Source organism: Lipomyces doorenjongii, assembly GCF_038497915.1.
Source record: "Lipomyces doorenjongii strain NRRL Y-27504 unplaced genomic scaffold V1508scaffold_2, whole genome shotgun sequence".
NCBI lineage: Eukaryota > Fungi > Ascomycota > Lipomycetes > Lipomycetales > Lipomycetaceae > Lipomyces > Lipomyces doorenjongii.
The window spans coordinates 265,101-290,641 of record NW_027118069.1 but is presented as its reverse complement, the minus strand read 5'-3'; the positions used below and the strand labels follow the sequence as shown (position 1 = coordinate 290,641).

Here is a 25,541-nt window from a genome sequence, read left to right as displayed (position 1 = left end):
ATCTAGTAGGACAAGAAGCATTGTGGAGAACTGATACAGGTGACGGCGAACGTGCACAGGCGCCAGAGTCACGTGCGTGCAGCCTATCTGTTCTCGACCCTGCGACAGCGGGCGCAGCCAAACGCAAAAGCTCCACCATCCTCGCCCCATCATCGCCGCCGCATACTTACTCTTCTTAGGACGGTGGAACCTACAGACCTCTAATCCGCACCTCTTTCACACATCCTATCACCCGATCTGGTCGCACTCTCTGACTGTCCGGTTGAGTTCGCCACTTGTTACGCAATTGCCCTTTGAGCCACCATTGCTAAGTCGACTCCCTCTCCCAGATGCGACCACACCTCGCCTAGGCGTTCACTCACCCCCCTAGAACCTCGAATCATGGCTGCCAATGCCAATTGGGGCGTGTGGGGTGCTCCCCCCCTCTCGTCAACCTTTGCGTCGGAGCCTTCATCTCGGAGACCAGGTACGTGGATTTATGAGCGCTTATATCTCGGCTCATTACGTTAAGCTTACTGATATTCTGCGTCAAGATGAGTTGTCCCCCAATGCATCGCATGCATCGCATACATCGCCTCTATCCGCCACAGTGTCCCTACCTGCTTCGGCTACAGCTACTACTGCATCCGCTGCGTCTGAACGAGAAATTGACATTGATCTACGACCATGGGCATCAAATTCTTCGTCGTCCCGCTCGCCCCTGTGGGCCTCTACGGTTGAGAACCCAAGCATGTCTCCTGTGGGAATGCGGAAGCTGCCTCTAGAACTGGATGTATGTGTCGATTCCCTTCGGATATAATCGATTCGGCGTTCAGTACTCTAACTTTAATAGCGGTCCGAGTCACCACGAGAATCATCCTTCTTTATATCACCGCGTCCACGACCTGGTTCCTCGTTTGGTTCGGCTCAGTCACAAGCACCCAATAGTGGGCCGGGATTGCTTATGGATATTCGCTCCCCATCGTCATTGCATGCGACGATCCTGTCACAGTCACAGGCCTCTCAGTATTCTTTCGGCAACTCGTACGCGTCGTTGGTTGGCGCTGCGGATGACGATGACGACGAAATCATCCGAGATGATTTCCCGCAACACCATCGCGGGTCTTCAGTTTCTCGGGGCCACGATTCTGCAATATCTCCAGCTTTGTCTCACGCATCCCAGTCACGAGTGGATGATGACAATATGCCTGTTAGATCGAACTCTACTCCGCCTATATATAATAATCTGCATACCACAGCGGTTAATAGCGCAGCCTCCAGCGCAGGTAATACACAAATACAAGATCCTTATTCGCAGAATGCATTCGCTGCTCAAATGCGCGAGAGAAAGTCTATAGCAGAGGTGACAAGAGAAGCAGAGCTGTTTGCCAATTTCAAGGCTCTACATATGGACTCCCCCTCGTCATCAGTGTACGAATCGACCTACGATGAACGGAGACGAATGATATCTCCACCATCCGTGCCGTCCTCACCTTTTCCGTCGTTCTCATCCTCGGCTTCGTATTCATCACCTGTTCCGCAGCAGAACTTTTCTCCATCAGATAATTATCAAGTTCCTTCTCGGCAGTCGATGTGGGGTGGTAACGATGACAGGTATTATCCACGTATGATGCCCCATCAACCAGCTCATTCAATTTCTGATTACGAATTGTCGTACGGCGCGCAGCCATCGTCTCAATCGCATACAGCGGGGCTGCCCGATCCATTGCAAGAGTTCCGAAATCCGCGCCTTTATTTTCGCGGTAACCTGTCGCCTGTTGAGCCCCATATTGACTATCGCCGCACTATGAGTCCGGCGTACTATGGACCAGGGATTCGTCCTAATGGCCCTAAAGCACCGGCTCTTTCTCAGCAACCTCGTGGTGCCACAAAGTTCCAACCTGCTCCAGATAGTAAAAAGTATAGACCTATCTCTCTACAGAATCCGTCACCATCACAACCATCAATCGCTGCCGGAGTTAAGCTGCGGGCGCCATCCACTGGTCTATACAGAGCTCAGGCTCCTAGCTTCGAGTATACCGGTCCGTCTCCATTCTCTGCTGGAGTGCGCGTACCGTCCGCTGGTTCACCGGTGTCACCAGATCCTTCTGTTTCTCGGAGATCGAGCGTTGCCATCTCCGCACCGGTATCTGTGGCTTCTAGCGATGATTTTCCTCATGGTGTGCGGTCCGCTCTTTTAGAGGAATTCCGAAGTAGCAAAGGAAAGAAGTATGAACTAAAGGACATATATGGGCACGTCGTCGAGTTCAGTGGCGATCAACACGGCTCACGATTCATCCAGCAACGCCTAGAGACTGCCAATAGCGATGAAAAAGAGACAATTTTTAATGAGATTCGAGCGAATTCCTTGCAGCTAATGACTGATGTGTTTGGCAACTATGTTATCCAAAAATTCTTCGAGCATGGGAATCAGATGCAAAAAACTATATTGGCGAGACAAATGGAGGGTCATATTATCAATCTGTCGCTGCAAATGTATGGCTGTCGTGTCGTACAGAAAGCGATTGAGCATGTGCTTGTCGAGCAGCAGGCGAAGCTCGTTAAAGAGCTCGAGGGGCATGTTTTGCGATGTGTAAAAGATCAGAATGGAAATCACGTCATCCAGAAGGCCATTGAGCGTGTTCCTGCAGAACATATTGAGTTTATCATTCGGGCCTTTAATCAGCAGGTGTATGAGTTGGCCACCCATCCTTATGGCTGTCGCGTAATTCAGCGGATGTTGGAGCACTGCGATGATGACGCTCAAACTGCTATTTTGCAAGAGCTTCATTCCTATACCTCCTACTTAGTTCAGGATCAGTACGGAAATTACGTCATTCAGCATGTAATTGAGCGGGGCAAGCCCGAAGATCGAGAAAAAATCATTGTCGTCGTGAAGGACAATGTCCTGCAATTCTCTAAACACAAGTTTGCGTCGAACGTTGTTGAGAAGTGCATTGTTTATGGCGATAGCCGGCAGCGACAATCGGTTATTGATGAGATATTGCGACAGCGACCTGATGGTTCTCTGCCACTGACTGCCATGATGAAAGATCAGTTTGCAAATTATGTCATTCAGAAGCTGCTTGACGTGACCGAGGGACAACAGAGGGACAACCTTGTGTCCAAGATTATGCCGCATCTTCAGGCTTTGAAGAAGTATTCCTATGGCAAGCATTTGGTATCCATTGAGAAGCTGATGTATATATCTGGTGAGGAGAAGCCTGTGATGAGCCCCACCATGTCGCCTTCGGCATCTAAAATTGCTGAGCCTGCGAGCCCTACAATGAAGTCAGGATATGTACCGTCGAAGTCTGATACTTCAACTCCGACGGTACCATCAACGGAGATCTCCACTCCCGCTACCGATGATACGAATCCAGCCTCTCCCTCGTCGACAGAGGACGGCGGAAAATCATATGAGAGCAGCTTCACAAGTCACACATCTCAAGAGATTAAAAAAGAAAGAGCGGACTAGTACTTGAGATCAACGTACCCGTAAGATGGATAACGTTGGTTAGATTGTTTATGCTTACTTTGCGATTTTTGCTGGTTTTTGATCAAGATGCTACATTTCGATTTTGCTTTTTGTTTTGTTGATTGCCGTTATTCCGAATTTCTATATTCTTTATTGTGGATATAGAGCATACGTTGTGTTATGCGTGTCTTTGGTTGCATTATTTAAGGTTAACAGACTGGCTAATTTTGTGCTATGAACCTTACCGTATTATTCTTCTTTATATATATATATCTTTGGTGTTATACATATGTTTACAATTTATGTTCTATATGCGCTCCTCCTATGTATAATTTTCTCTCTGTGTAATGATGGAATTTCATGTTCTCTATGCCTTCTTACTATATATATTAAGGATTTTTTCTTTGTTAATATGTGAAGATTTTGATTACTTAATACTTACATATTGCGCTAGCTATAAATAGTCGATTTTGATTTATTTTATGTGGTTTCAAGAATTGCAACAAGAGTTGTTGACATTATGTTATTGTTGGATTTAAATCATGTTATATGTTTGTAATATTTGATCTTTTGCTTACAATTTAGTATAATAGTGCTATTGTATTATATCATGCTTCTATGACTGGGGTCGTATAATCAGGCAACTCGTACTATATCGTTGGACGATCTATAAAATATATTTCAGATAATAATAGGTACTAGCTAAACGCATTCTGACGCGGGTTGCGTGGAGTAGTTGTAGACTTTTATAGATAAGCATACCAGTAAGCAAACTGCTGAGCCTCTAATTATTTATATATGCCAAAGTTGACTCCGATTTCGCAGTAGCTCTGGTGTCGCTGCAGCCACCGGGATTCGTGAAGCTAGGCAAGAAAATATCAACTTGGAACCTGCAAATGCTAAACCCCTTAGCGTCTACGCTAAGCCTAACTGTAATAGGATGAGTCTAATATGCATATGCAGACAACTCTTACATTAAGGTTTGAAAGAGCATTGCACTAACGACTAACAGTTAAAGGCACAATTGTTATCAGTGTCCGCTACCTTGATTGATATCACTGCTAACTTGATGCCCTGAGATGATATATTTGGTGGTCGAGTGTGGCTATCAGCACGACAGGCTCTCGCGCTCTGTCAGCTTCGCCGTCACACAAGGGTAACTCTACTCCTAGAACGGTTGGTCTTCGAACGGTTGGTCTTCGACTGCGGAGCCATTTGATACGAGAATTTCTTCGTGTCTGTTTCTTCTCGGTTGATATCATAGACCATGGCGGCCTCACAGTCGGCCGTCTTGCGCCAGACGGCTGCTCTATGTTCTAAGAGCACTTTGGTGTTTAGGAGAACATGGTTCTGGACAATCTTTCGCGCATTTGTCTTCCCTGTTGCGTTTATGTGGGTTTTGGTAAGTCCGGGCTGATCTTCTATTATTGGTCAAGTGTATCCTATCTGTCAGATATCTTTTGTTAATGCACATTGTACAGGGATATGCTCGAAATCTATTCGTTCCTGCTGCTACATACGGCGTTGCGGACCCAGCACCGATTCGTCCTTTGGCAGAAGCAATTGGTGATAGAGATTTCGTGTATTTGATGGAAAATGGCACAGTAACCCCAGAGGTCCGAATGCTGATGATGAACGTAACATATGGCATCCCTCCAGAACAAGTGATTGAGCTGGATGATCCCTTAGACCTGCTGACGGTTTGCAAGCAAAATTTGAGAGGCTCATCAAATTGCATTGGTGCGGTCCAATGGAATAGATATGATCCAGACAATCGCATATACAACTACACCCTTCGAGCTGATGCCGGCCTTTTCCGAGTTAAAGTCGATGATCATACCAGCGATGTGGAACGTTATTTATTGCCTGTACAATGTGCGTATTTTGTTACGTACGAATATTTAGTAGTTGCAATTTGGATGCTGATTACATGTAGGGGCTGTTGACTCCGCGATCCTTGGACTGGATCAGACGAATGACGCTCCCGATGTTGTGGCCTATACATCTCGAAGCCAGGAGGAGCACGAGCAGGATATCCGCGTTCGCTATATGTCTATTCTTATCAAGTACATGTCGCCAGCTATGTTCATCGCTATCATCGGTATTGTCTATCACCTTTGCGGTGTTGTGGCCTATGAGCGTGAGCTTGGATTATCGACTCTGCTTGAGAGTATGGGATGCGCAAAGATGGCGCGTCATCTTGCATTCTTTGTATCGTATTCTGGGCTTTATCTTCCGGGATGGGTCGTGGTTGGTATTGCTGTAGGAAGCACCATGTTCTATAATACCAATATGGCATCTATTGTCATATTCCATGTTCTTAACGGATTTGCGAACGTGTCCTGGTCCCTCTTATTAGCGCAGCCTTTCCGCCAAGCTCAGCTATCTGGTATCATCGCTACTGGTATTTGTGTCTTGCTTGCGGTTATGACAACTGTGCAGTCAACCATGCACCCTGAGGATAGTACAACAGCTGCCGCGCTTGGATTGATATTCCCGCCGATGAACTACGTGTACTATATGCAGACCAATGCTCGCTTCGAACGGGCAGTCCTCCCGCTTTCGTTGACGGAAATCCCTCCTACTGGAATGCTCGCCCCTTGGGTATTTTGGATTGGTGCTATTATTCAGATTCCATTCTACTTTTTCCTAGCAATGCTATTAGAGCGTTTTCTTTATGGCACCCACTCTCGTACTGCGGCTGCTGTGACGGACCCAAACAATGCTTTGTCAATTAAGCATGTTTCGAAAATCTACCATCCGTTCTCATTCAGTAGTCTGTTTAATGGCCGTAAGAATATGTCTCCGGTCATTGCCGTTGACGATTTGAACTTGACCTTCCGAAATGGCGAAATCTCTTGCTTACTTGGTGCGAATGGAGCTGGAAAGACCACAACACTGGAAATGATAGCAGGCATTCAACGACCGACGGAGGGTAGCATTGTGTTCGGTCATACGACCTCTCTCGGTATTTGTCCTCAGAAGAACGTTCTTTGGGACGAGCTCACTGTGGAAGAACATATTCGTATCTGGGGTCGTGTTAAGGGCAGCTTGACTTCATCTCTTGCCGATGAAGTACGTGAGTTGGTTCAACAATGCGATCTATTGCCTAAGCGCAAGTTTTTGTCCAAGAATCTTTCCGGTGGGCAGAAGCGGAAGCTGCAGCTTGCCGTGATGTTTGTGGGTGGGTCAAAGGTCTGCTGCGTGGACGAGGTTTCATCTGGTCTTGACCCTCTGTCGCGACGGCGTATCTGGGACATTTTACTCTCGTCTCGGGGCGAGCGATCGCTGGTTCTCACTACGCATTTTCTTGACGAGGCTGATTTGTTGGCCGATCACATCGCAATTGTTGCTCGTGGTGTCCTCAAGGCGGCGGGATCTCCACTTGAGCTCAAGGAAGGATTCGGAAATGGCTATCGCGTTTTCTCAATTACTCCCGGCTCTGGTCGTGAGATGGTCTATGAAGCAACCAACGGTTCTCAGGTTACTGAGTTGGTCACACGACTCGAGCGAGCAGGTCATAAGGAGCTTCGCGTGTCTGGACCACAGTTGGAGGATGTGTTCTTGAAATTGGTTGCGGATTCAGACAGTGAAATCCAGGAGCTGTTGGACGAGAATGATGTGTTATTCCAAGAGGATGAGCTGCTCGAGAAGAAGCAACCGCCTTCGTACGGTGCTCTGGAGAGTGCTAGCGAAACTTCGTCCCTGTCGGAGAAGCCGTTATTGAAGGACGGATTGGATCTGAAGGTTGGAAAGATTGTTGGAATTAGAGGTAAGAGCTTAGTTCTGAAGGTTGCCATTACGTTTTTGACTAATGGTTAACAGGGCAAATCTGGACAATGATCTGGAAGCGAATCATCGTCGCTCGACGTCATCCGTTGCCTATTCTTGGAATTCTATTCCTTCCAATCATTGTTGGAGGTATCACTATGATTTTTATCCGTGACTACCCAGGCGGGTCATGCTTAGTCCAGGACAACGTTGCCGATCAGATCGTCAGAGAATTGACGCCAACAAATCTTAACATGACGTACCAGATTCTCGCAGGACCTTCACCTGTTGATTCAGCGACCGCAGCTGAACTGATAGAGCCGTATCTTCTTGCTGCCGGTCAATATAATGGAACGTATAATGAGACGGCCATACAGGCCATGAGCTACGCTAGTTTGATCAATAACGTCACACTTGTCAGTACTATCGAGGAGTTCCTATACGCCATTGCCGTTAACTATTCCGTGATTAACCCCGGCGGTATCTTTGTCGATCCTCCAACAATTGCGTTCCGTGCCAATGGACCCGGTGTCATCACTGGTCCTCTGGCATTGAATGTCTTAGATAACGTGCGTGGCCAGGGTGACGCTCTCATCGTCACGGACTACTCGCCGTTCCAGTTCCCGTGGATTCCACAAATGGGTGACTCGCTGCAATTCATCATATACTTCTGTCTAGCTATGGGAGCATTTCCCGCTTTTGCTGCGTTGTACCCCACCATGGAGCGTATTCAGCGAGTCCGCGCATTGCACTATTCCAACGGCTTACGCGTTGTTCCTTTGTGGACGGCTTATCTTTTATTCGATATGGTCTTGGTTCTGATCGGGTCGATCGTTTGCATTGTCATTTTTGCAAGCTCGAATCCATACTGGTACGGTTTGGGATATCTTTTTATAGTCATCTTCCTGTATGGAGTGGCTTCTATTCTTTTTGCTTTCGTTGTGTCGCTTATTGCGCCAACTCAGCTGGCTGCCTTCGCACTTACAGCTGCGTTCCAGTGCATCTATTTCTTGGTGTACTTGATTGCCTATCTAGCTGTTAACACCTTCGCTCCTGCGTTGAAAACGGACGTGATTATCGATCAAGTTCATTTTGCTTTGGCGGCGATTGCCCCAATGCCAAATCTGATTAAGGCTTTGTTCTTATCATTGAATTTGTTCACGTCGCTGTGTGACGGCGAAATAGAATATTCGTACTACGGCGACATTAGAGCCTTCGGTGGGCCAATCCTGTATCTCATTGCACAGTCTGCTATCTTCTACGGAATTCTTGTCTGGTGGGACTCCGGCCGCTTCCGCCTTCGTCTCCAGGGTAAGTTCTCCATTCCCGACGCTGAGAAGAGGGCTGCTCTTCTGGATGGCGATCTCGCTAAGGAGATCGAGCGCGTTGAGAATCCGGATGGAAGCGATGGATTGCGAGTTGCGCATTTGTCTAAACGATTCGGCAAGCATGTTGCTGTCGAGGACGTTTCCTTTGCTGTCGCTAGAGGGGAATGTTTCGCATTGTTGGGACCCAACGGCGCTGGCAAGTCTACGACGTTCAATATGATCCGAGGCGAGATTATCCCTTCTGCTGGTGGAGTTTACGTCGAAGATGTGTCCGTCAACGAGAATCGCGCGCATGCTAGAACTCATCTCGGTGTTTGCCCGCAATTCGATGCCATTGATCAGATGAACGTCCTCGAGACCTTGACGTTCTATGCCAAACTACGGGGCTTGAAAGGGAGCAATGTCACCCACAACGTGCAGGCTCTCGTGCGTGCTGTTGGATTGACCAGGTTCTCGACCCGCATGGCCGGTAAGCTCTCTGGTGGTAACAGGCGTAAACTTTCGCTTGGTATCGCTCTTATGGCGAATCCTTCTGTCTTGCTTCTTGATGAACCTTCATCTGGTATGGATGCTGCTAGTAAGAGAATTATGTGGCGTACTCTTGCAAATGTGTCAGCGGGACGAAGCATTGTACTTACGACGCACTCTATGGAGGAGGCTGATGCTCTATGCTCTCGTGCTGGCATTCTCGCGAAGAATCTCCTTGCTGTTGGTACCAGCGACAGGCTGCGCGCTCGTTATGGCGACGCATATTACCTCCACCTTGTCCACAAGGACTCGGTTAACTGTACCGACGAGCAGATGATGAACGTTGTCAGATGGGCCGAGAAGCGATTCAGTGGTCATGCCATTCGCGTCGAGGACAAGATGTACCATGGCCAGGTCAAGATTTCAGTCCAGACTACCAATGGCATGGGTCAACGAAATATCCGCGTCTCAGAGATTTTCCAGGCCATTGAGACTGACAAGGAGAGCATTGGGATCGTATACTACGCTGTATCGCAGGCGAGCTTGGAGCAAGCGTTCCTCAGGATTGTTCGTGAGCATGACGTCGTTGAAGAAGGCTATGGGCCTTGAGCTGCCTTTATTCTCTTTTGGTCGCTTTTTTGGTTTAAATCTAGGGCTATAGTGTATAAGATGACAAGGTCGATGACAGAAAAATAGATTTGTTTATAGACTCGGTATTTGTTTTGCGGAATTTTTTTGCTGTACTTTTTATAGACTCTGTTGGTTATGGTTCGGAGGATGGTATACATTGGTTAGGCTTATAGACGGGGTTGTTTCTATGCTCTTAAAGTGTCACTGGGCAATATTGGTTACGGTTGTCGACGGTGTAAGAATCAGTTATCCTTTATTTCTTGTATTGATTTTAGCTACGGATCGGATAGGGTTTTATGATTAGTGATGCAGCTGGAAATAGAGTATTGCAAGCTGTACGAGTACGATGAAGTTGTAAAATATTCGGGGGCTGCAATTCTGCCTTAACAACAAAAGCGTTGGTTGATAAACAGACCTAATTTACTGCCAGTTTTTCCAAAAAGTAGGACCGCAACCACCAGATTATAAGGTCGCCAGACTGATCCACTTTCAAAGTCATAATGGCACTGAGTCTGCGCCTAGCTAGGGGTGAGCGATTGAACCAGTTTTGAAATCGATAAGAAGAAAACTTGTTGGACAGACTGAAAATTAATATGTCAGCCAAATAGACTACAACGAAGACCTCCAAAATAGTGCCGTATCATGTCATTAATAAGTTGCTGAAAAGTAGCGGTAGCATTAGTCAAACCTACGAGCACTCGGATCATATTCCTGACCTTAGGACATATGGCCGGTCAGTTCCAGCGAGAATAAGATTCACGGCACACTGTCTTACCATTTTAGTTGGAAAAATATCACAGAGTATGAATAATATTACACGCAATGCGCGAATTTCATAAATAAAGTAACAGCCACAGGTTTCAGACAGCATAATCTGTTATCGAGTGGTTGTGTCAATAATTTCACTAGTCTGATCAGGAAAGCTTTGTAAAGTGATCATGACATCGCCGAGATTGACCGGTCGAGCAAACAAGTAGTGACATTAATTCGAGTGAGTTCGACCCGAAGTCGCGGGTTCGTTGAGCAAATTAGTGAGCCTGCAGACGCTGATCATTTGCTGTACAGTGGGGGCCCCAAACCGAGTGAAAATAGGCGAGGCTGAAAAGTTCACAACATCAACTTCGGGGTTACCTCACTTGGAACCATTAGTCAAATCGAGTACGAGCACAATCCCAAGCGAGTGCGATGAAGTCGACCGAAGCGAAGTCAAGTCAATGTGTATCAGGTTCAAGCTACAGTAACAAACGTTATGGAAATTCATGGGGAGTATACCAACCGTTCCTCTTTGTGAAGTCGGCTTGAACTCGAAACCCTAACATCGGGTTTTCTACTCAAAGTCGTCTCTGCCCAAAAAAAAGTGCGCCGCTGGCCTGGCCTGGAGCACGTGTAAGATATCAGCAGACGGCCCGGCTAAGAATACAGCCTCCGGTTCCCATTTCCTGTGTATTAAACATTGACTATTTCGTAAGCACAAGTTACAAAATCAAGTGCAATAATACCTTAATATCTTACTACATGTAGACACCATCGAGGACTAGTGAATGGGATGCATTGGTGTTGAAATTAATAACAATGGTGCTATTATCTCGACTGCATGTGGAGCGCGGCAACAGAATTTTTTTGCCTCCCTCGTCGTTCGAGGCGCGCGTCCTCGCCCCTGCTGCAGCTAGTACGTTCTCCTCCTCCTCCTCACACTCTCGCCTCTATCCATTTTCTACCACCGCGCACCTCTTTTGTTTCCTCTCGCACTTGAGCAACTTTTATGCAACCATCCAAGTTGGCGTCCGTCTATTCCGTCGCCAATTTTTCAGCGTTTTACAATCTGGCAACTCTCTTCCTAGTTCTTCGCCGCCTCCGGTTCTGCGAGGCATCACAGAAGCCGCCATAACTTGTCTATCGACCCTTGTCATAATCTGATCCTTCTATTTCGGAGGTTCATATTCGCAGACCGCTTTGCACAAACGTAGATCACTTAGAAGTGGTCTGCCGTTTGTTACAATAGCTATTAGCATCTAGTTAGCATAATAGGACTGGCGTTGGAGTTTTTTACGAAGGATATAGACTAGTTTCTAAGGTTATTGGGGCGCATTCAGGCACTAAAAGTTTTATTTTTTGTTTTATTTGTTCTCTTTATTGTTTATTCTGTTGCAAGCCACTGGCTTCATTGGGTTTTTCAGTCTGGCTCCTTTCGCGCTTTACCTGTCCGGTTACTGCCGGATCTTCCCAAGAGATTTCCTGTGTGTCTTCATCATTCGCTAGTTTAGTTATTTATTGGTAAGTTATACTTGAGTAGTTAATTCGGGCACATGATGTTAATGCATATTCGTCGTTTAGCCATGGAAGCGTCACGAGGAAACTCTCCCATCCCCTCATCCAACGAACTTTACGACCACCGCAACCAGCCTGAGACCTTACCGATTCGTGTCTCCTTTTCGGACAGTACCCAGACCTCGGGTGATGCTGCACCTGGACTTCAGGGTTCGTCCGTCTCATCTGGGTCCACGACTCGTCCTCAATTGGCCACTACCACCTCTCCTGAATCGGCAATTTACGATCAGTCCGACTACGAGGGTGAGGTTGAAGTTGAGAGCACTATTCCTCGCACAATCGCGCGTCGCAGATCATCTCTTGCCCATCTTCGCACTGGAGGTTCGGTTGTGGTAAATCTGGGCGACGGCACGGTAACTTCCTCAGTGCGTTCTCCTGATGATGGTACCACTCAATTCGAGCACGCCACGTCCCCGACTTCCTCTTCCCAACATCATCACCACCATAGTCGCCATGCGGCATTCAATCCCAGCACTCCTGGCTCTAATGTTGTGGGAAAAGGTAGGCGCTCTCATCGTGGGTCCAATGAACCTCATAGTCGCCGTCCTACTGTTTCGGAAGGTTCACAGGTAGATGCTATGGCAGGCAGTCCTGCCGCTATTGCACGTTCTGCTTCCTTCAGCCAAGAGGGCGCAAATGAAATGGCCATCAAAGAGAAGGAGGGTTCTTCGAGAGCGCCGTCTTATTCTGATTCTGACGATTCCATCCGGTCTCGCGTCAATTCTGGCGACGAAACGGAGGAAGATGTTTGCTTTCCCATGCATCTCGAGCATCAGCGTATTAATGGTATCGATTTTGACGAAATTGAAGAGTTCGCGGCAGTTCAAAGACTTGAACAATGGTATCCTTCTCTCACTCGTCGTTCTGATAATGATCTTGGAGCATTTGGGCGTCGTTTGACGTTCTCCGTGGGATCCGGTCGTACTACAGATCACCTAACTTCAGAAGGCGTCGCCCCAAATGTTGTACCTGTTATCGAGGTATCCACGACTTCCAGTGGCGCAGATGAGGATGAGAAGTCTCGCATCGGTTCTGCGGACGGCGACGAGATCGAACTTCTGAAGAGCAAGGCGCTTCCTCCTGCTGCTGCTGCTCGCCTTGCTGCCGCCGCTGACAGATTCAGTCTGTTTTGCTCCGAATCTGAGGAAACTATCCATGCTCCAGAGATCTGCTTGTTGACTGGTCCGGGGCAGACGTTTGCGCAGCTCTTTGACAAAGCGAACGGAACTTGGTGGCTTGACTGTCTCGATCCTACAGACGCAGAGATGAAGATGCTCGCCAAAGCTTTCGGAATCCATCCTTTGACTACGGAGGATATCCGTGTTCAGGAGACGCGCGAGAAGGTGGAATTGTTCAGGTCATACTACTTCGTTTGTTTCCGCACTTTTGAGCACGACAAATCCAGCGAAGAATTTCTTGAACCGCTCAACATGTATATGGTTGTGTTCCGTGATGGCATCCTTTCCTTCCACTTTTCGCCTTTCCAGCATACCGCTAATGTTCGGCGTCGCATTCGCCAGCTCAGAGATTACGTTACCGTTTCGGCTGATTGGATTTGCTACGCGTTGATCGATGATATAACTGATGGTTTTGCCCCGGTTATTCACGGGATCGAGCAGGAAGCCGATGGGATCGAGGACGCTGTGTTTGTTGCGCGCGAGTCGGATTTTGGTGACATGCTGAAACGTATTGGTGAAGCCCGCAAGAAAATCATGACGCTCATGCGTCTTTTGTCAGGAAAGGCTGATGTGATCAAGATGTTCGCAAAGCGCTGCAACGAGCAATGGGATGTTGCGCCTAAAGGCGAGATTGGCTTGTATCTCGGTGATATTCAGGACCATATCATCACTATGTACCAGAACTTATCTGCGTATGAGAAGATTCTCTCGCGCTCGCATGCGAACTACCTTGCGCAGCTTCAGGTTGAGTCGTTCCATGCCAACAACCGTGTAACCAACATGTTGTCCAAGGTCACCCTTCTGGGTACAATTCTTGTACCGTTGAACTTGATCACCGGTCTGTTTGGTATGAACGTCAGAGTTCCCGGTATGGGTGGCACGAATTTGAAGTGGTTCTTTGGAATCGTTGGCGTGATTTTTTTCATTGTCATTCTCTCGTTCTACTTTGCAAGAAGATGGTTGGGTATGGTTAATCGCAAGGCGAAAAGACTTGAATAGGTGCTCCTCTTGAAAATGGAATATACATTTCGCGTGTGGTGAATTCGTAACCGTTTTGTTTTGTTTTTTTCTGATGGGATATGGTTGATGGGTTTTGTGCGGTTTGTTTTTGGAATTCTTGTGGTGTCAATTCAGGTTTTAATGGCTGTTGTCAGAACTTATTGTGAGACTTGTTACTTGAGATTTTATTGTCGTTTTGCGACGTTGGAATTATGCTGTAGTTTCATCTAATTTTTTTCCTCTATTGTCGTACGATGGTTAGTTGTGATATTGGTAGAACAGCACAGAAAGTGCATAATATATTTTTGACTATTCCAAACATTTTAATCACAATACAGCTACGGTGCTCGCTGCTGCTTCTTGCTGTTGGTCTATCTAGTTGGGCACAATGACTATTCCGCTCGTTCATGCTGCCTTCTCCGTCTCCAAATCTGCCACCGCCACGGAGGCGCCAACGGTCTGTATCCATACAAGCGTGGGAAAATATCTTCAAAAAAGAAATACACGTGTCCCACTGCTATGCCGAGCAAGTCACCTCTTGGCAAGGCGTTATTCAAGATGAGAGAAAACCCGAATAAAACCCAAGGTAAATAGGGTGCCGAGAAAACGAAGAGGCCGAGGAATGACAGCCGAATGGACGGGTTTCGTCGGGCCCAGATGTAGACCAGGGAGAATGACAGGGGTGAACCGAGGAATGGAAGAGAGACTAGTGGTGAGAGGATGAGAAGCGAGAAGGAGGAGTAGAAGAGGAGCCAGAGGAAATCGAGCGTTTTGTTGCGGAAGAAACTGTCTTCTAGCATCCTGGAGTATCGTGACATGAAGAAGATGTGGAATATAAAATCTAGTGATAGGGGACCGAAGTATAGGAACGTCGTGAGAAATCGCCAGTACTGGATTTAAACTATTAGATTGATCTTGTCGCAATTCGAACCTCCACATACCTGGTGCGTCTCGAACACTGTCCGGAAGGAAAAAAATAGTTGGTACGGCGTCAATACCTCACATTGAACTAATACTGAAGTCACGACAGCCGCTGTCGTCCAATACCGCGTGACTGGGGGGACCTCGAAGAACCATGCTTCAAACGGAATCACGTCCATCTTCCTGTATGATCGATTTGTATGGGATGTGTGTTGAGAAATTCAGCGTCTCAAGTTAATCGACCGTTAATCTAATCGCATTATATTGTATTATATTATCGCAGAATGAATAACTTGCGAGCACACTATGTTCTGCAGAACTGATGATTTGCGAGAATCCAGTTAACGACACGGTTGCAATAACTTCTACCAATTTCACATTAGACTACTCCGCCGCGGTAATACTCGCTTACCTACTTTGTTTACAACCGACACTTAATACCTTGATAGCAGATCCGGTCTATTGAGCGCCAATTGCTGCGTACACGGGGCCACGCAATATTTCGGCTAGTCTCTGCTCCTCGCGGAAGTAGTAGAGTGATGTTGTGTTCGAAAGAACAGCAACACTGCAGTATGCCCTAACCCCGAATTGCACATGCGGCTCAGTCGTCGACTAGCATTGAAGGATGCCACCTAATCAAGCTTCGAGGGCCATAGTTCTACTAGTTTCGATCGTTGAATAGTATTGACCCTGAGGATAGCAGCAAGAATCTATCGCAATTGGTAGTTATCCAAAATTAAGCAGGCCGCTTTCGCTGGGCGGTAATCCTTCTAACAGATTCGCATGATCCAAGTAGCAATATCCGAAATTATACAGGCTCAATACCTGCGGATTCTAGTGGAAGTAGAGAATTGATGTAGCGATCAAGCAAGGGATGATCCATGAGAGTACGACACATGAGTTCGCGTCTGTATGAACGCGCGTCACGAACGGAAAGAATGCCAGAGATTCGCCTTGCAATAGTCTAGACACTGGCTTGTTGTCGCAAATTTAAGCATGCGTGCCAATGTGTATTAAGCAAGATGATTATAGTTGGACAGGAGCTTGTTGGGACCGGTGTACACATTACTGCCACTCGAGAGAAAAGATTAAGCAAGGGGCGGGCAGCCAAAAATTTGCCCCTGCACTTGATAGTTTCGTCTATATGCATTTGCTCAACTCGCCCGCGTGGTTAGATTAAGGTTGAGTCCCCGTTCGTTCGTTCGTTCGATCGTCCGCCGTTCAAGCGGGATTGCGGTTGTTGAAAACTGATGGTAATTTGAAAGCACAAATATGATGTGCTGAGTCAGGTCATGGATGTCTGCCTCATCTCAGTCGCCAGCGGGCAGCCCATAAACAAATATTCCTAAACATATTCCGCTTCGGGACGGATTGGCTACATGTCCTATAATTGGGAGAATATATCTAATGCAATTGGTCTGCTGGCCGTGTTCGTGAACAATAACTTGGGCAATTAAAACATATATTTCCCTCCGACACGACTAAGTACTAAAACGCGTCTCTCTATCTGACTTTCCCTTACCCTGTTCGTGCTAATAAAAGCTCCGACCGCACGGGCCGGAAAATTTATTGCGATAGCTCACCTCGACAAATTAATGCAATAGTCCTCCTGTAACCTCCAAAGTCAGGAAATTGATATAACAAAATATTGCATCGTCAGCCTATGTGCGTGTAATTTAGCGGAAAATAAATAAATATAATTGGTACCTGGAACATTAGCAGACGGCACTCAACTTAAACGACGCGTTGCACAAAATAAGTTAGGGTAAACGCGACAAAAGTTAAGCTGGCAGGGTATGGGCGCAATTGGGGTACTCAGTGCCTCGCCTGACCCCTCAGTCCTCACCCCTGCTATTTCTTGCAGAACCAGCTCTCAGATTTGGCTTATCACACCTCTGCTGATGTTCTCCTCGATACAATCTTTTTTCTCGTCCCTCTCCAATCCTTCCTTGTCATCTGACGCGACTACATCCGCTCTTCGTAGGCAAACTATGACGTCGCATCCATCGTCAGTCGCACTGGCTCCTTCTGCGTCCAACACCTACTACGCGGGGCCTGACGCCGGAACGACCTCTTCTTCACATTTAACGTTGCCTACTCCGATATATTCTCCTGGGTTGCGATCGCTTTCGACTACAAGACTCACGCAGTATTCATCGAAAGCTACAACTGCGTCAACGCCGACTGAATACTCCACAATCCAGCTTCAAGACTTTGAGGACGGTGTCGCACCCGCTCCGCCGGTGAAGCTGTCATGGAACCGAATCTCGCGATGGGCGGAGAAAAGTTATCCAGAATTGTTCGACGAACTCAACGAGCCCGCGTTGCCAGCCGATCTCGAGAACCTCGAACGAGCAACCGAATGCGTCTTACCACCTGACGTGCGTGCATCATTCCTACAGCACGACGGCCAGGACCGAAGCGGTAAGCCGTGCGGGTTGATATTTGGCACCACTTTACTAGACACAGACGAAGTTATTGCAGAGTGGGAATTATGGAGAGCAGTTGCCATGGCTATCGAGCAGGAAAATCGAACGTCAGAGATCACGGCCCCAGTCGACTCCGCGCAGGCCTCAAGCAGTAGCGGGCCAGCTCGGAAACAACAAAAACGACGAATTGACTTTACTGCTCACCAGACTAGCGTGCCAGATCAGGCTGTCCATCCTGTGTACGCGCACACCGGATGGTTGCCGCTTGCGAAGGACTTTTGCGGTAACAACATCGCTGTCGATCTTGCTCCTGGACCGGCCGGTCATTGGGGTCAGGTTATCTTGTATGGTCGGGAATTTGATCGGAAGTATGTGATTGCACGGTCATGGGGCCATTTCCTTGCTATGTTGGCGGACGATCTCGAAGAAGGTCGGTGGAGCGTTGACGAGGACTCAGAAGAGTTGTGGTACGTCAGTGGAGGAAAGGTTCATGTTTACTTTGAAGTTTTGAAAAGACGAATTGAGCGGACCGTCTCGCAGAAGGGACAAGCAGCTGCAAATGGCCAGCTCAAGAAGAGCCGCCCAGCACTGTTAAGCCTGAATTCCCATGAATCGACCACAACGCTGACGTCGACATTGAAGACCGCGAACGCCAGTACCGGGTCGCTTCAGCATTTACTTACTCCTGCCTCGCCTGGTGTTGTCAACCCAAGATTGCCGCGGATAGAGATCGCTGGCGCGCGACGCAGTGCCGAGGAGACCACTAAAAAGCAGAGTTCATCACCAGATGACACCGAGAGCGCTAGCCGGGTGCGACCACGGTCGCCAATAAAGAAGCCGCTATCGGAGGAAGAGCAGGGTCTAGTGGACGTCGACGTCAATAATGCTGAGCAAAGTGTTGAGATTTCACTGGAATAGATTTCTTATGTAAAATGTGGTTTGTTAAGGATTTGTAACGTTTATTGTTATAGGACATTGTTAATTACTGTTATTGTTTAACCGGTATCGTTTCTGTGCTTATTTTGTACTATTTACTGGTTGTTTTTATCTCCAACGGCGACGCTAATGGCGTTCGTCGATGGAATCCTGTCGATGTGGGCGTGAAAATAGTCACTAAAATAAATAATGATAAATCTTATCATTTTGTATGTATTATTTTACAACGTACTCTGCAATCTTATCAATAGTGTTTTTATCGATTGACACTAAAATAATTGGGTCAATATAAAAATTCAGTTGTAGTAGTTATTCTAGCAATGAGAAAGCAAGCGTAATGTCGCCGCTCCAGTAGATCCAACAGTATCCTACTGCCTTACTTGCTCCGGAGTGCCAGACTGGCGTTCACGTACCGTATCGGGGAAATTAGGCCAATACTTCACAGCTATAAATACGAGAATAGCGACCACAGCCAGCAAAGTCTTCCAGTTAATTCTCAAACTCACTTCTTCGTCACGACCGTCTAGGTTGGCCTGATCCAACAGAAGGTTAGCGATGGCGCGTCTTTGGTCTGACCACTCATCGTGACCAATCATGGACCTCGTGGCGTCTGTCAAGACAGTTGACTGTAGATCTAAGCCAGCATCATCACTCGTTGCCGAGATTGGTTCGGACGTAGACTCCAATTTCGCACTGCGCCCATTAACCATCTTAACAGAAAGATGTGGAGCAAATAATTTATCATTAACTGTCGTATTCGCAACCTCGTCTACCGACAGCCACAGCAGTTTCTGTAAATTCATCTTCACTTTAGCTTCTGGAAAAGGCTGCATGCGCCTAAGACGGACAGCCGGGTTGCAGAGCGACTGAACTATCGCAAGTTGAGGATCAGGGGATATTTCAGCGGAGGAGAGCGAAGACGATCCTTGAGAGTTCGCAGTGCTGGTGGACAATCGCGAAATCAGGCGCGTTGATCTCCCCCTTTTCGGCTCGAGCAATAGTTGAGGCAACTCCTCCACTGCTCGAGGTACATTCTCACCATTAGCCCCATAGTCCGCGTCCTCCTCCTCAGCGTTCTCAGCGTCCTCTGCAAGCAGCAAGTTCACAGTGGGTATCACGTCAAACTACCAACTTGTAAACATATCACTACATGCTCTATAGCATCAGTACTCACATTGAAACCAGTATTAACATCGGATGGGATAAAAGCGTTCCTTCTATCACGCGGACCTCGTCGTGGCGGCATATTCGGTAGTAATAGCTCCTAGTCAGATATCGAATCGATGACCGCTGCACTGGCTGGACAGCAAATAAACCTACACTGCCGGAACAGAAACGCAATCAAAAAAAAACAGAATAAGATATACAGGAATAATACAGCAAATACCACAATAAAACCAAATCCCACGCCCGAAGCCATCCGCGACAAGGAGCGCGGTACGGGATAAAATTATATTGTGTTACAAACCGCAATGTTGCATGAAATCAGCGGTCGTCTCGCCTTAATTATTGCAGGTGTAGGGTAAGGGCATTTCTGATACGGCGCTCCCCGGTTACAAACTTACAGTGGTCGTCAAATAGTATACTTATTTAATTAATTAGCACTAATCCAAATTACAAGTTTTGGGATCAAGAATCGTCTCGAGAAGTACTTCCAGCATTTGCTTTCGGATACGAGAATGCCTTGTGTGTAGACTATTAGAACTCAGCTCAGGGTTAAATTTCACCGCCGCAGTCAACGATAGTGAACTGCCAAGCTGGTTTGTGCGTTGGGAGTAATACGCTTTTGGCATCGTTCAGCCCATCCGGCGCAACGTCTCTCGATCTTCGCCTCAGTTTGTCACTCATCCTCCACTACCGTCTTCACATCAGCATTGCAGCTGGTCGTGTGGAGCCACCATCCCGCTTCTGAATTTCCAATTTCAATTTTATTGTTTAATTTGAGCACGAGCTTCGAGGGAGGGCACTCTACCGCGAAAAGCAACAACTATCAGGGGTAGCGATAGCTGGCAGAGCTGGTTTTCAAGCTACCATTATCAATAGATTTGCCCACCAATTTTTGAAATCAGCCATTATGGGGTTGCCAATGTGGCGTACGCCAAGTCCAATGAGAGTCGATCGTGATCCTTTGAAACGCATCGAGCCTGGATGCCACATTAACACCCATCGACGGAATCAACGAAACCTTTCTGGTTCACATCATCTAGGATCTCTGCAGCGGTACCTTGCAAACTCGGCTGACCCGGCTCTCTCGCTTCTTACTGCAGCGAGACATCGAGATACAGATGAGACTACCGGGTCTTCATCGTCATCACCACCGTCAGCTATGTCCCCACTTGGAGAGCCGTCTTCTTCAAGCACTTTGCTTGAAATGCTCCAGGCGCAGAACTTGGCTGTTATGGGTCGGGAAAGCGGGAATGTGCCATCTCATGGCAGTAGAGGGTATTCGTGGTGGAGATCTCATCGATCAGATTTGGAGTCTCGGCTTAGCGGCATATTTGAATCCGACGATAACTTGAATTCGTCGATACGTGCAAGAGCTACTGCCGACGACGCATTCGATATATCATCGTCGCCACTGGATGACGATTCACCTGATATGTCGTCACAAGAAGACAATAACATGCTGATGGACTACAACGAGGAAAGCACGCAAAGTACCGTAGGTATAGAGGATCTCTCTACCGACAACGCCTCGCTGGTACCTCACGGCTCTTCTACCCCAAATGCCAGTCGACCGTATCAGTCTAGACAAGAACTGTTACCGTGGATTTCAGATGAGCCGGTCAGATCCCAACTTTCATCAGGACGACGCTCACATGGGTTCGCAGGATATAACCCACAGAGACTCGGTACGCGAGCGTCCGCTGGCGCCGATGACATTGCCGGCAGGCGCTTATTCAGACGACGAAGAATGCACCCATCAGTTCGCCGTGACCAGAATGGGAACTTTCAAGGAATATCCAATCAGTTTGACGATTCCGGGGAGGCGAGTGCATCGCGGAGAGGAAGTCTTAGGCGGACACCGACTTTCTATGATCCCTCAACTTCGTCACTTAATGCTGTCGTTGTTGACGGTCTAGGTGACCGCAACAGAAGCCCAAGCCCAGGAGGAGCTCAGGAGTCATCACTTGAAGGTCCCCTGCAAGCAGAAGGCGTGGCATCATCGAATGCATCAGTTGCGTGTGAACCCGGCGATGATTATTCGACCGTTGAGTCACTGGATGTGAACGACGACACAGCTAACAATTTGTCATACAGATGAACGCGGAGGTTATATGCTATGGGTATCATTGCTTTTAATACATCTTGTATTTATAGTGTTTTCATCTTAAGACGCTGCTATAATGTGTAGTTTTTGCGTGCAGTGTTTTGTTGGTATAATGGTGTCTGTGACTTCGTCTATGTCAAACGCAACCGATGAGAGCGAAAAAGGCTATTGGCTATAATAAATTGTATAGTAAACGCTTACGGATTTATCAATCAGGTAATTTTATTCTGATATTTCGTAATTGTAACTCGATTCTGGATAAGCGTCTATGTTAACTGGAGTGACGTTGACGACGCAAGAAATTGGAATAGTGAGCGTGGGTTTCCCTTCACTACGCTGACACGCATTAATACCGACTCACGCACACCCGCATCATGAGGTTGTTGTTATCTTTCCCCTGTGTAGTGAACGGAAGAGTATTACATATATTTTCGACCTGTATTCACATGACTAAAATAACAAACCACGTAAAATATTACACCCAATAAATACACGCATTTAGAACTGTAAAGCCTGGCCCTTCTGTTTCTTGTCACCACCAAGTTCGAAGTGCTTGCATCGCTTCAATGGGAGCTGAGCCTTGGTCTTGCAAACGGTGCACTCGAGACGAAGAACGACCTTCTTCGTGGTTTTAGCCTGTAGAGTTGATCCGTAAGCATTTCACGTTCCCTCTTCATTCTCACATCCAAATTTGATTATGTCGTACCTTCTTGTGGAAAACCTGCTTAGTCTGACCACCATAACCTCGCTGCTTACGGTCGTATCGACGCTTTCCCTGGGCATATAGCGAAGCCTTGCCGGCCTATATCCACAAGAACAATTCGTCAACAATACTACTCCAAACTTATCATAAAATTCCATCGTTTCAAAGCGTACCTTGTACTGAGTGACCTTGTGCTGTGTGTGCTTACGGCACTCCTTCGACTTGCAGTAAGTTCGTCGAGTCTTGGGAATGTTAACTATATGTACTATTAGACCACCGTTTCCAACAATCCCAATCATTAATCCATTAACGGAAAATGCTATTAAATATGATAATGCTAATAGTCTTTACATACCCATTGTGTCGGATTATTGAATTTGACCGGTAATTCTATGGTAGTATCGAAGTCCACTAAGTTCGCGATGATCAATGGCACCGCGGTTTGTGTATGCAGACTGCAAGCCCAAACCCTCGTGCAAATGACAGTATGACGATATGGACGTGACTGCTATTTCGCACAAATGCCCGACTACATAAAACCCTACCCATTTAGGGCATAGGAACCTTTCTCATAAGCCGCACGATCCTGGCATGTGCCTATTATGAAGGGTTTCGTGCTGCCCGTGCATGTTGCCGACGTCGACAACGTTTGTTGTGTGCTGCTGATACGATGTGGAGCGCAAAATAAGGGGATTTCTTAATGACGTACTAAGCTTGGATAAGTTACCAGCGATCACAGTTCTAATAGTATTTTCATAGTCTTCGCACGTCACACTTCAATTCGTTATAGATGGACAGTACAATTGTCGTCGCCAGTAAGCAGCAACACCTCACCTATTCACTCCATCAACGACATCAATTGATTATACTATCTAGTATTTTTACAACTGTTTTACAAATTTTCAGTCTCAATGTACATCTTAATCGCGTGCTCCTTCGAGGCATTACCAACGATATCATAAGCTCTCTCAATCTGGGAAATTGAAGGCCATGAGTGATCAACTGATTGGGTTTCATCTTGCCACTCTGCAGCGGCTTTAGTAGCATAGATGTCGTGTTCGCGGAAACGAGACCGGTTGTAATCGATATATTCTCGACATATATCAAACGTCTGCCAATCCCGACGTCGACGCCAGGCTTGGGTGTCTGATTTGTCGACACAGCGTCTGAGCCTTCGCTGTCCGCATTCGTAGCCTTCATAATCTCGTCCAGCACTGAATTCATTGTCAGCTTGGTCGGATTAATTGTCAATGTTACTCCGTCCTCTGCACTGGCCAACCATGAATCATCTCAATCAATCATGATAATGCTGGCGTTCGAGTAAAACTGGGCCGTGATGAGAACTGCCAGTCCGACGGGTCCGCGCCGACAACTGCCACAGTCTCACTGGCCACGATTTAGCTGACCGAACACCGATTAAACCAGTCGGAAGGTCATCGGAAAGCAAGAGCAACTCGTCGTCTTTCAAACCTTTGGTGCTGTCCTGCGTATAGAGATGCGGGCATCTACCAACCATTCCTCATTCGGACTAGTATATAAGTCCGGGTAACGGCAACAATTGGTCGCCGTAGAAACCCTGGGCCAAGAACTGTTCTTGAAGGTTATAGCGTTACCCCGCGTCCACATTTAAATTGGGGGATTGGCAATTTAGCATACAACCACTATGTCCAATAGCATTCTAGAACCAATTCGCGTGAGTTAAGTACAAGCATGCATGCGACAACATAATATGATAACTGATATAAAAAGCACTTCATCCATATCCATCCAAACGAGACTAGAATAAATGAAAAACCCAGTCCTTCCCAGTGCCTGTAAGTGTTATTAATAATACCCCGGGACAGATAAAAGCTGGCCGCACGAGGCATAAAAAGATTTCAAGGCAATCACAAAATAAAAATACTGATGGCACCGTCACATTCGTCTAGTTGCGTGGTGTTGTCTATTGAATTGATCTGAAGAAGTCCATGCATGCAGTAAAGACGACGAGTAGGATTCCACCTCCAGGGCCTAATCTCAGAACTTTAGGAACGAAACCTTTGTAAAGAGCGCCGAAGCCTTCCTCCTTCGCGACAAGGAAAATACTAGGCCAGGCCCAATTGTACTTGGGAACTACACCATTGACACGGATCGTGTTTTGAATTCGGCTCTTGACAACATCAGACGGTGTGTTAAGAATAGTACCAGCAGTTCCTCCAATGGTACCGGCAATGAGATCGTTCATAGTTTGTCCGGAAGGAGTCTCGGCCTTGGGCATAAGTTCTCGGACCTTGAAAATAACGCCGAAATATCCAGCATTCCAGAGAATGTGACGCCAGAGAGTTACCTCCAGACCGTTGTAGATAGCAAGGATGCCTTCGTTACGGACAATCTTAATGGCAGCATCCAACGGACTCTTGTACAAGCTGCCAGACACCTTGTCCTGTAGTCGAATCTTCACTAGCTCGAAAGGAACGACGACAAATGCCTCTGTCGCACCCGCGGTAGCACCAGTCAAAACTGACAGAGGCTGGTTCATCTGAGTGGCGCCAAAGGCTTTGCGGTAAACCTTTCCCCACTCATCGTTTGCAGCAAACTTAGTTGCACGCTTGGGAGCTTCCATCAGAATTGGAGCGGTGATACCACGATACAGACGACCGAATCCCTCGTTCTTGACGATTTTCTGGAAACAGTCGAGCATACCACTGTAAGCTTCACCATCACTGCCCTTGCCAACCTGCAGCTGGACGCGGGTCTTGACAACGTCTAGAGGGTACATGACCAAAATCTACTAAAAATGAGCTTCACCGCAAACTCCGGTAGAAATAGGCAAATCCTGTGACATACCTCCGACACGCCAGCAATGGCACCAGAAAAGAACTGGTAGATAAATGGAAGACCTAAATTACAAACAATTAGGCCACAAGTCGTACTTTCGCATGGCTTCTACCTTAGAATATGCATTCATACTCTTCTCGTTCGACATTATTCCACGTTGCGTCCGTAAGATCGTGTTCAAAAACGGGGGATTATCGTAAGTCGCCGGTTATTGAGTGGAGGGGCAGGACTTAGATCTTGCTTATAAGACGGTCTACAGAAACAAAGATGAATACTATCTCTTATCTGTGTCGGCCTACTCTTAG

The 25,541-nt window shown here is 47.1% G+C and overlaps 10 protein-coding genes across 10 annotated transcripts; 5 read left to right on the top strand and 5 right to left on the bottom strand.

Annotated features, from left to right (window-relative positions):
- Nucleotides 1-381: 381 nt before the first annotated feature.
- V1508DRAFT_446645 (armadillo-type protein) lies at nt 382-3,794 on the top strand (the record flags this gene model as incomplete). Its single annotated transcript, XM_066942434.1, has 3 exons — nt 382-466; nt 534-772; nt 833-3,794. The coding sequence occupies 3 exons, from the start codon at nt 382-384 to the stop codon at nt 3,455-3,457; spliced, it is 2,949 nt and encodes a 982-aa protein (XP_066798783.1). The 3' UTR covers nt 3,458-3,794.
- Nucleotides 3,795-4,268: 474 nt separating this feature from the next.
- On the top strand, nt 4,269-10,055 carry V1508DRAFT_408658 (uncharacterized protein). The gene is made up of 4 exons (XM_066939038.1): nt 4,269-4,859; nt 4,939-5,332; nt 5,394-7,229; nt 7,283-10,055. The coding sequence occupies exons 1-4, from the start codon at nt 4,725-4,727 to the stop codon at nt 9,631-9,633; spliced, it is 4,716 nt and encodes a 1,571-aa protein (XP_066798782.1). The 5' UTR covers nt 4,269-4,724; the 3' UTR covers nt 9,634-10,055.
- A 1,696-nt stretch (nt 10,056-11,751) lies between these two features.
- Nucleotides 11,752-14,355, top strand: V1508DRAFT_99434 (uncharacterized protein). The gene is made up of 2 exons (XM_066943140.1): nt 11,752-11,928; nt 11,989-14,355. The coding sequence occupies exon 2, from the start codon at nt 11,991-11,993 to the stop codon at nt 14,157-14,159; it is 2,169 nt and encodes a 722-aa protein (XP_066798781.1). The 5' UTR covers nt 11,752-11,928; nt 11,989-11,990; the 3' UTR covers nt 14,160-14,355.
- Nucleotides 14,356-14,551: 196 nt separating this feature from the next.
- On the bottom strand, nt 14,552-15,259 carry V1508DRAFT_394596 (Derlin; the record flags this gene model as incomplete). Its single annotated transcript, XM_066938011.1, has 2 exons — nt 14,552-15,049; nt 15,101-15,259. The coding sequence occupies 2 exons, from the start codon at nt 15,257-15,259 to the stop codon at nt 14,552-14,554; spliced, it is 657 nt and encodes a 218-aa protein (XP_066798780.1).
- Nucleotides 15,260-16,867: 1,608 nt separating this feature from the next.
- Nucleotides 16,868-18,770, top strand: V1508DRAFT_408649 (uncharacterized protein). Its single transcript, XM_066939037.1, has one exon. It carries the CDS (start codon nt 16,877-16,879, stop codon nt 18,425-18,427), a length of 1,551 nt encoding a protein of 516 aa, XP_066798779.1. The 5' UTR covers nt 16,868-16,876; the 3' UTR covers nt 18,428-18,770.
- Nucleotides 18,622-19,913, bottom strand: V1508DRAFT_379489 (uncharacterized protein). The gene is made up of 2 exons (XM_066937661.1): nt 19,620-19,913; nt 18,622-19,569 (listed from the first exon to the last, which is right to left on the bottom strand). The coding sequence occupies exons 1-2, from the start codon at nt 19,689-19,691 to the stop codon at nt 18,814-18,816; spliced, it is 828 nt and encodes a 275-aa protein (XP_066798778.1). The 5' UTR covers nt 19,692-19,913; the 3' UTR covers nt 18,622-18,813.
- Nucleotides 19,914-20,266: 353 nt separating this feature from the next.
- On the top strand, nt 20,267-21,947 carry V1508DRAFT_408646 (uncharacterized protein). Its single transcript, XM_066939036.1, has one exon. It carries the CDS (start codon nt 20,520-20,522, stop codon nt 21,708-21,710), a length of 1,191 nt encoding a protein of 396 aa, XP_066798777.1. The 5' UTR covers nt 20,267-20,519; the 3' UTR covers nt 21,711-21,947.
- Nucleotides 21,948-22,121: 174 nt separating this feature from the next.
- V1508DRAFT_408642 (60S ribosomal protein eL42) lies at nt 22,122-22,850 on the bottom strand. The gene is made up of 4 exons (XM_066939035.1): nt 22,775-22,850; nt 22,593-22,675; nt 22,423-22,518; nt 22,122-22,352 (listed from the first exon to the last, which is right to left on the bottom strand). Exons 1-4 carry the CDS (start codon nt 22,776-22,778, stop codon nt 22,215-22,217), a joined length of 321 nt encoding a protein of 106 aa, XP_066798776.1. The 5' UTR covers nt 22,779-22,850; the 3' UTR covers nt 22,122-22,214.
- Nucleotides 22,851-23,048: 198 nt separating this feature from the next.
- Nucleotides 23,049-23,763, bottom strand: V1508DRAFT_99289 (uncharacterized protein). Its single transcript, XM_066943139.1, has one exon. The coding sequence runs from the start codon at nt 23,641-23,643 to the stop codon at nt 23,275-23,277; it is 369 nt and encodes a 122-aa protein (XP_066798775.1). The 5' UTR covers nt 23,644-23,763; the 3' UTR covers nt 23,049-23,274.
- A 598-nt stretch (nt 23,764-24,361) lies between these two features.
- V1508DRAFT_401690 (mitochondrial carrier domain-containing protein) lies at nt 24,362-25,384 on the bottom strand (the record flags this gene model as incomplete). The annotated part of the gene is made up of 3 exons (XM_066938435.1): nt 24,362-25,186; nt 25,246-25,298; nt 25,369-25,384. 3 exons carry the CDS (start codon nt 25,382-25,384, stop codon nt 24,362-24,364), a joined length of 894 nt encoding a protein of 297 aa, XP_066798774.1.
- Nucleotides 25,385-25,541: the final 157 nt, after the last annotated feature.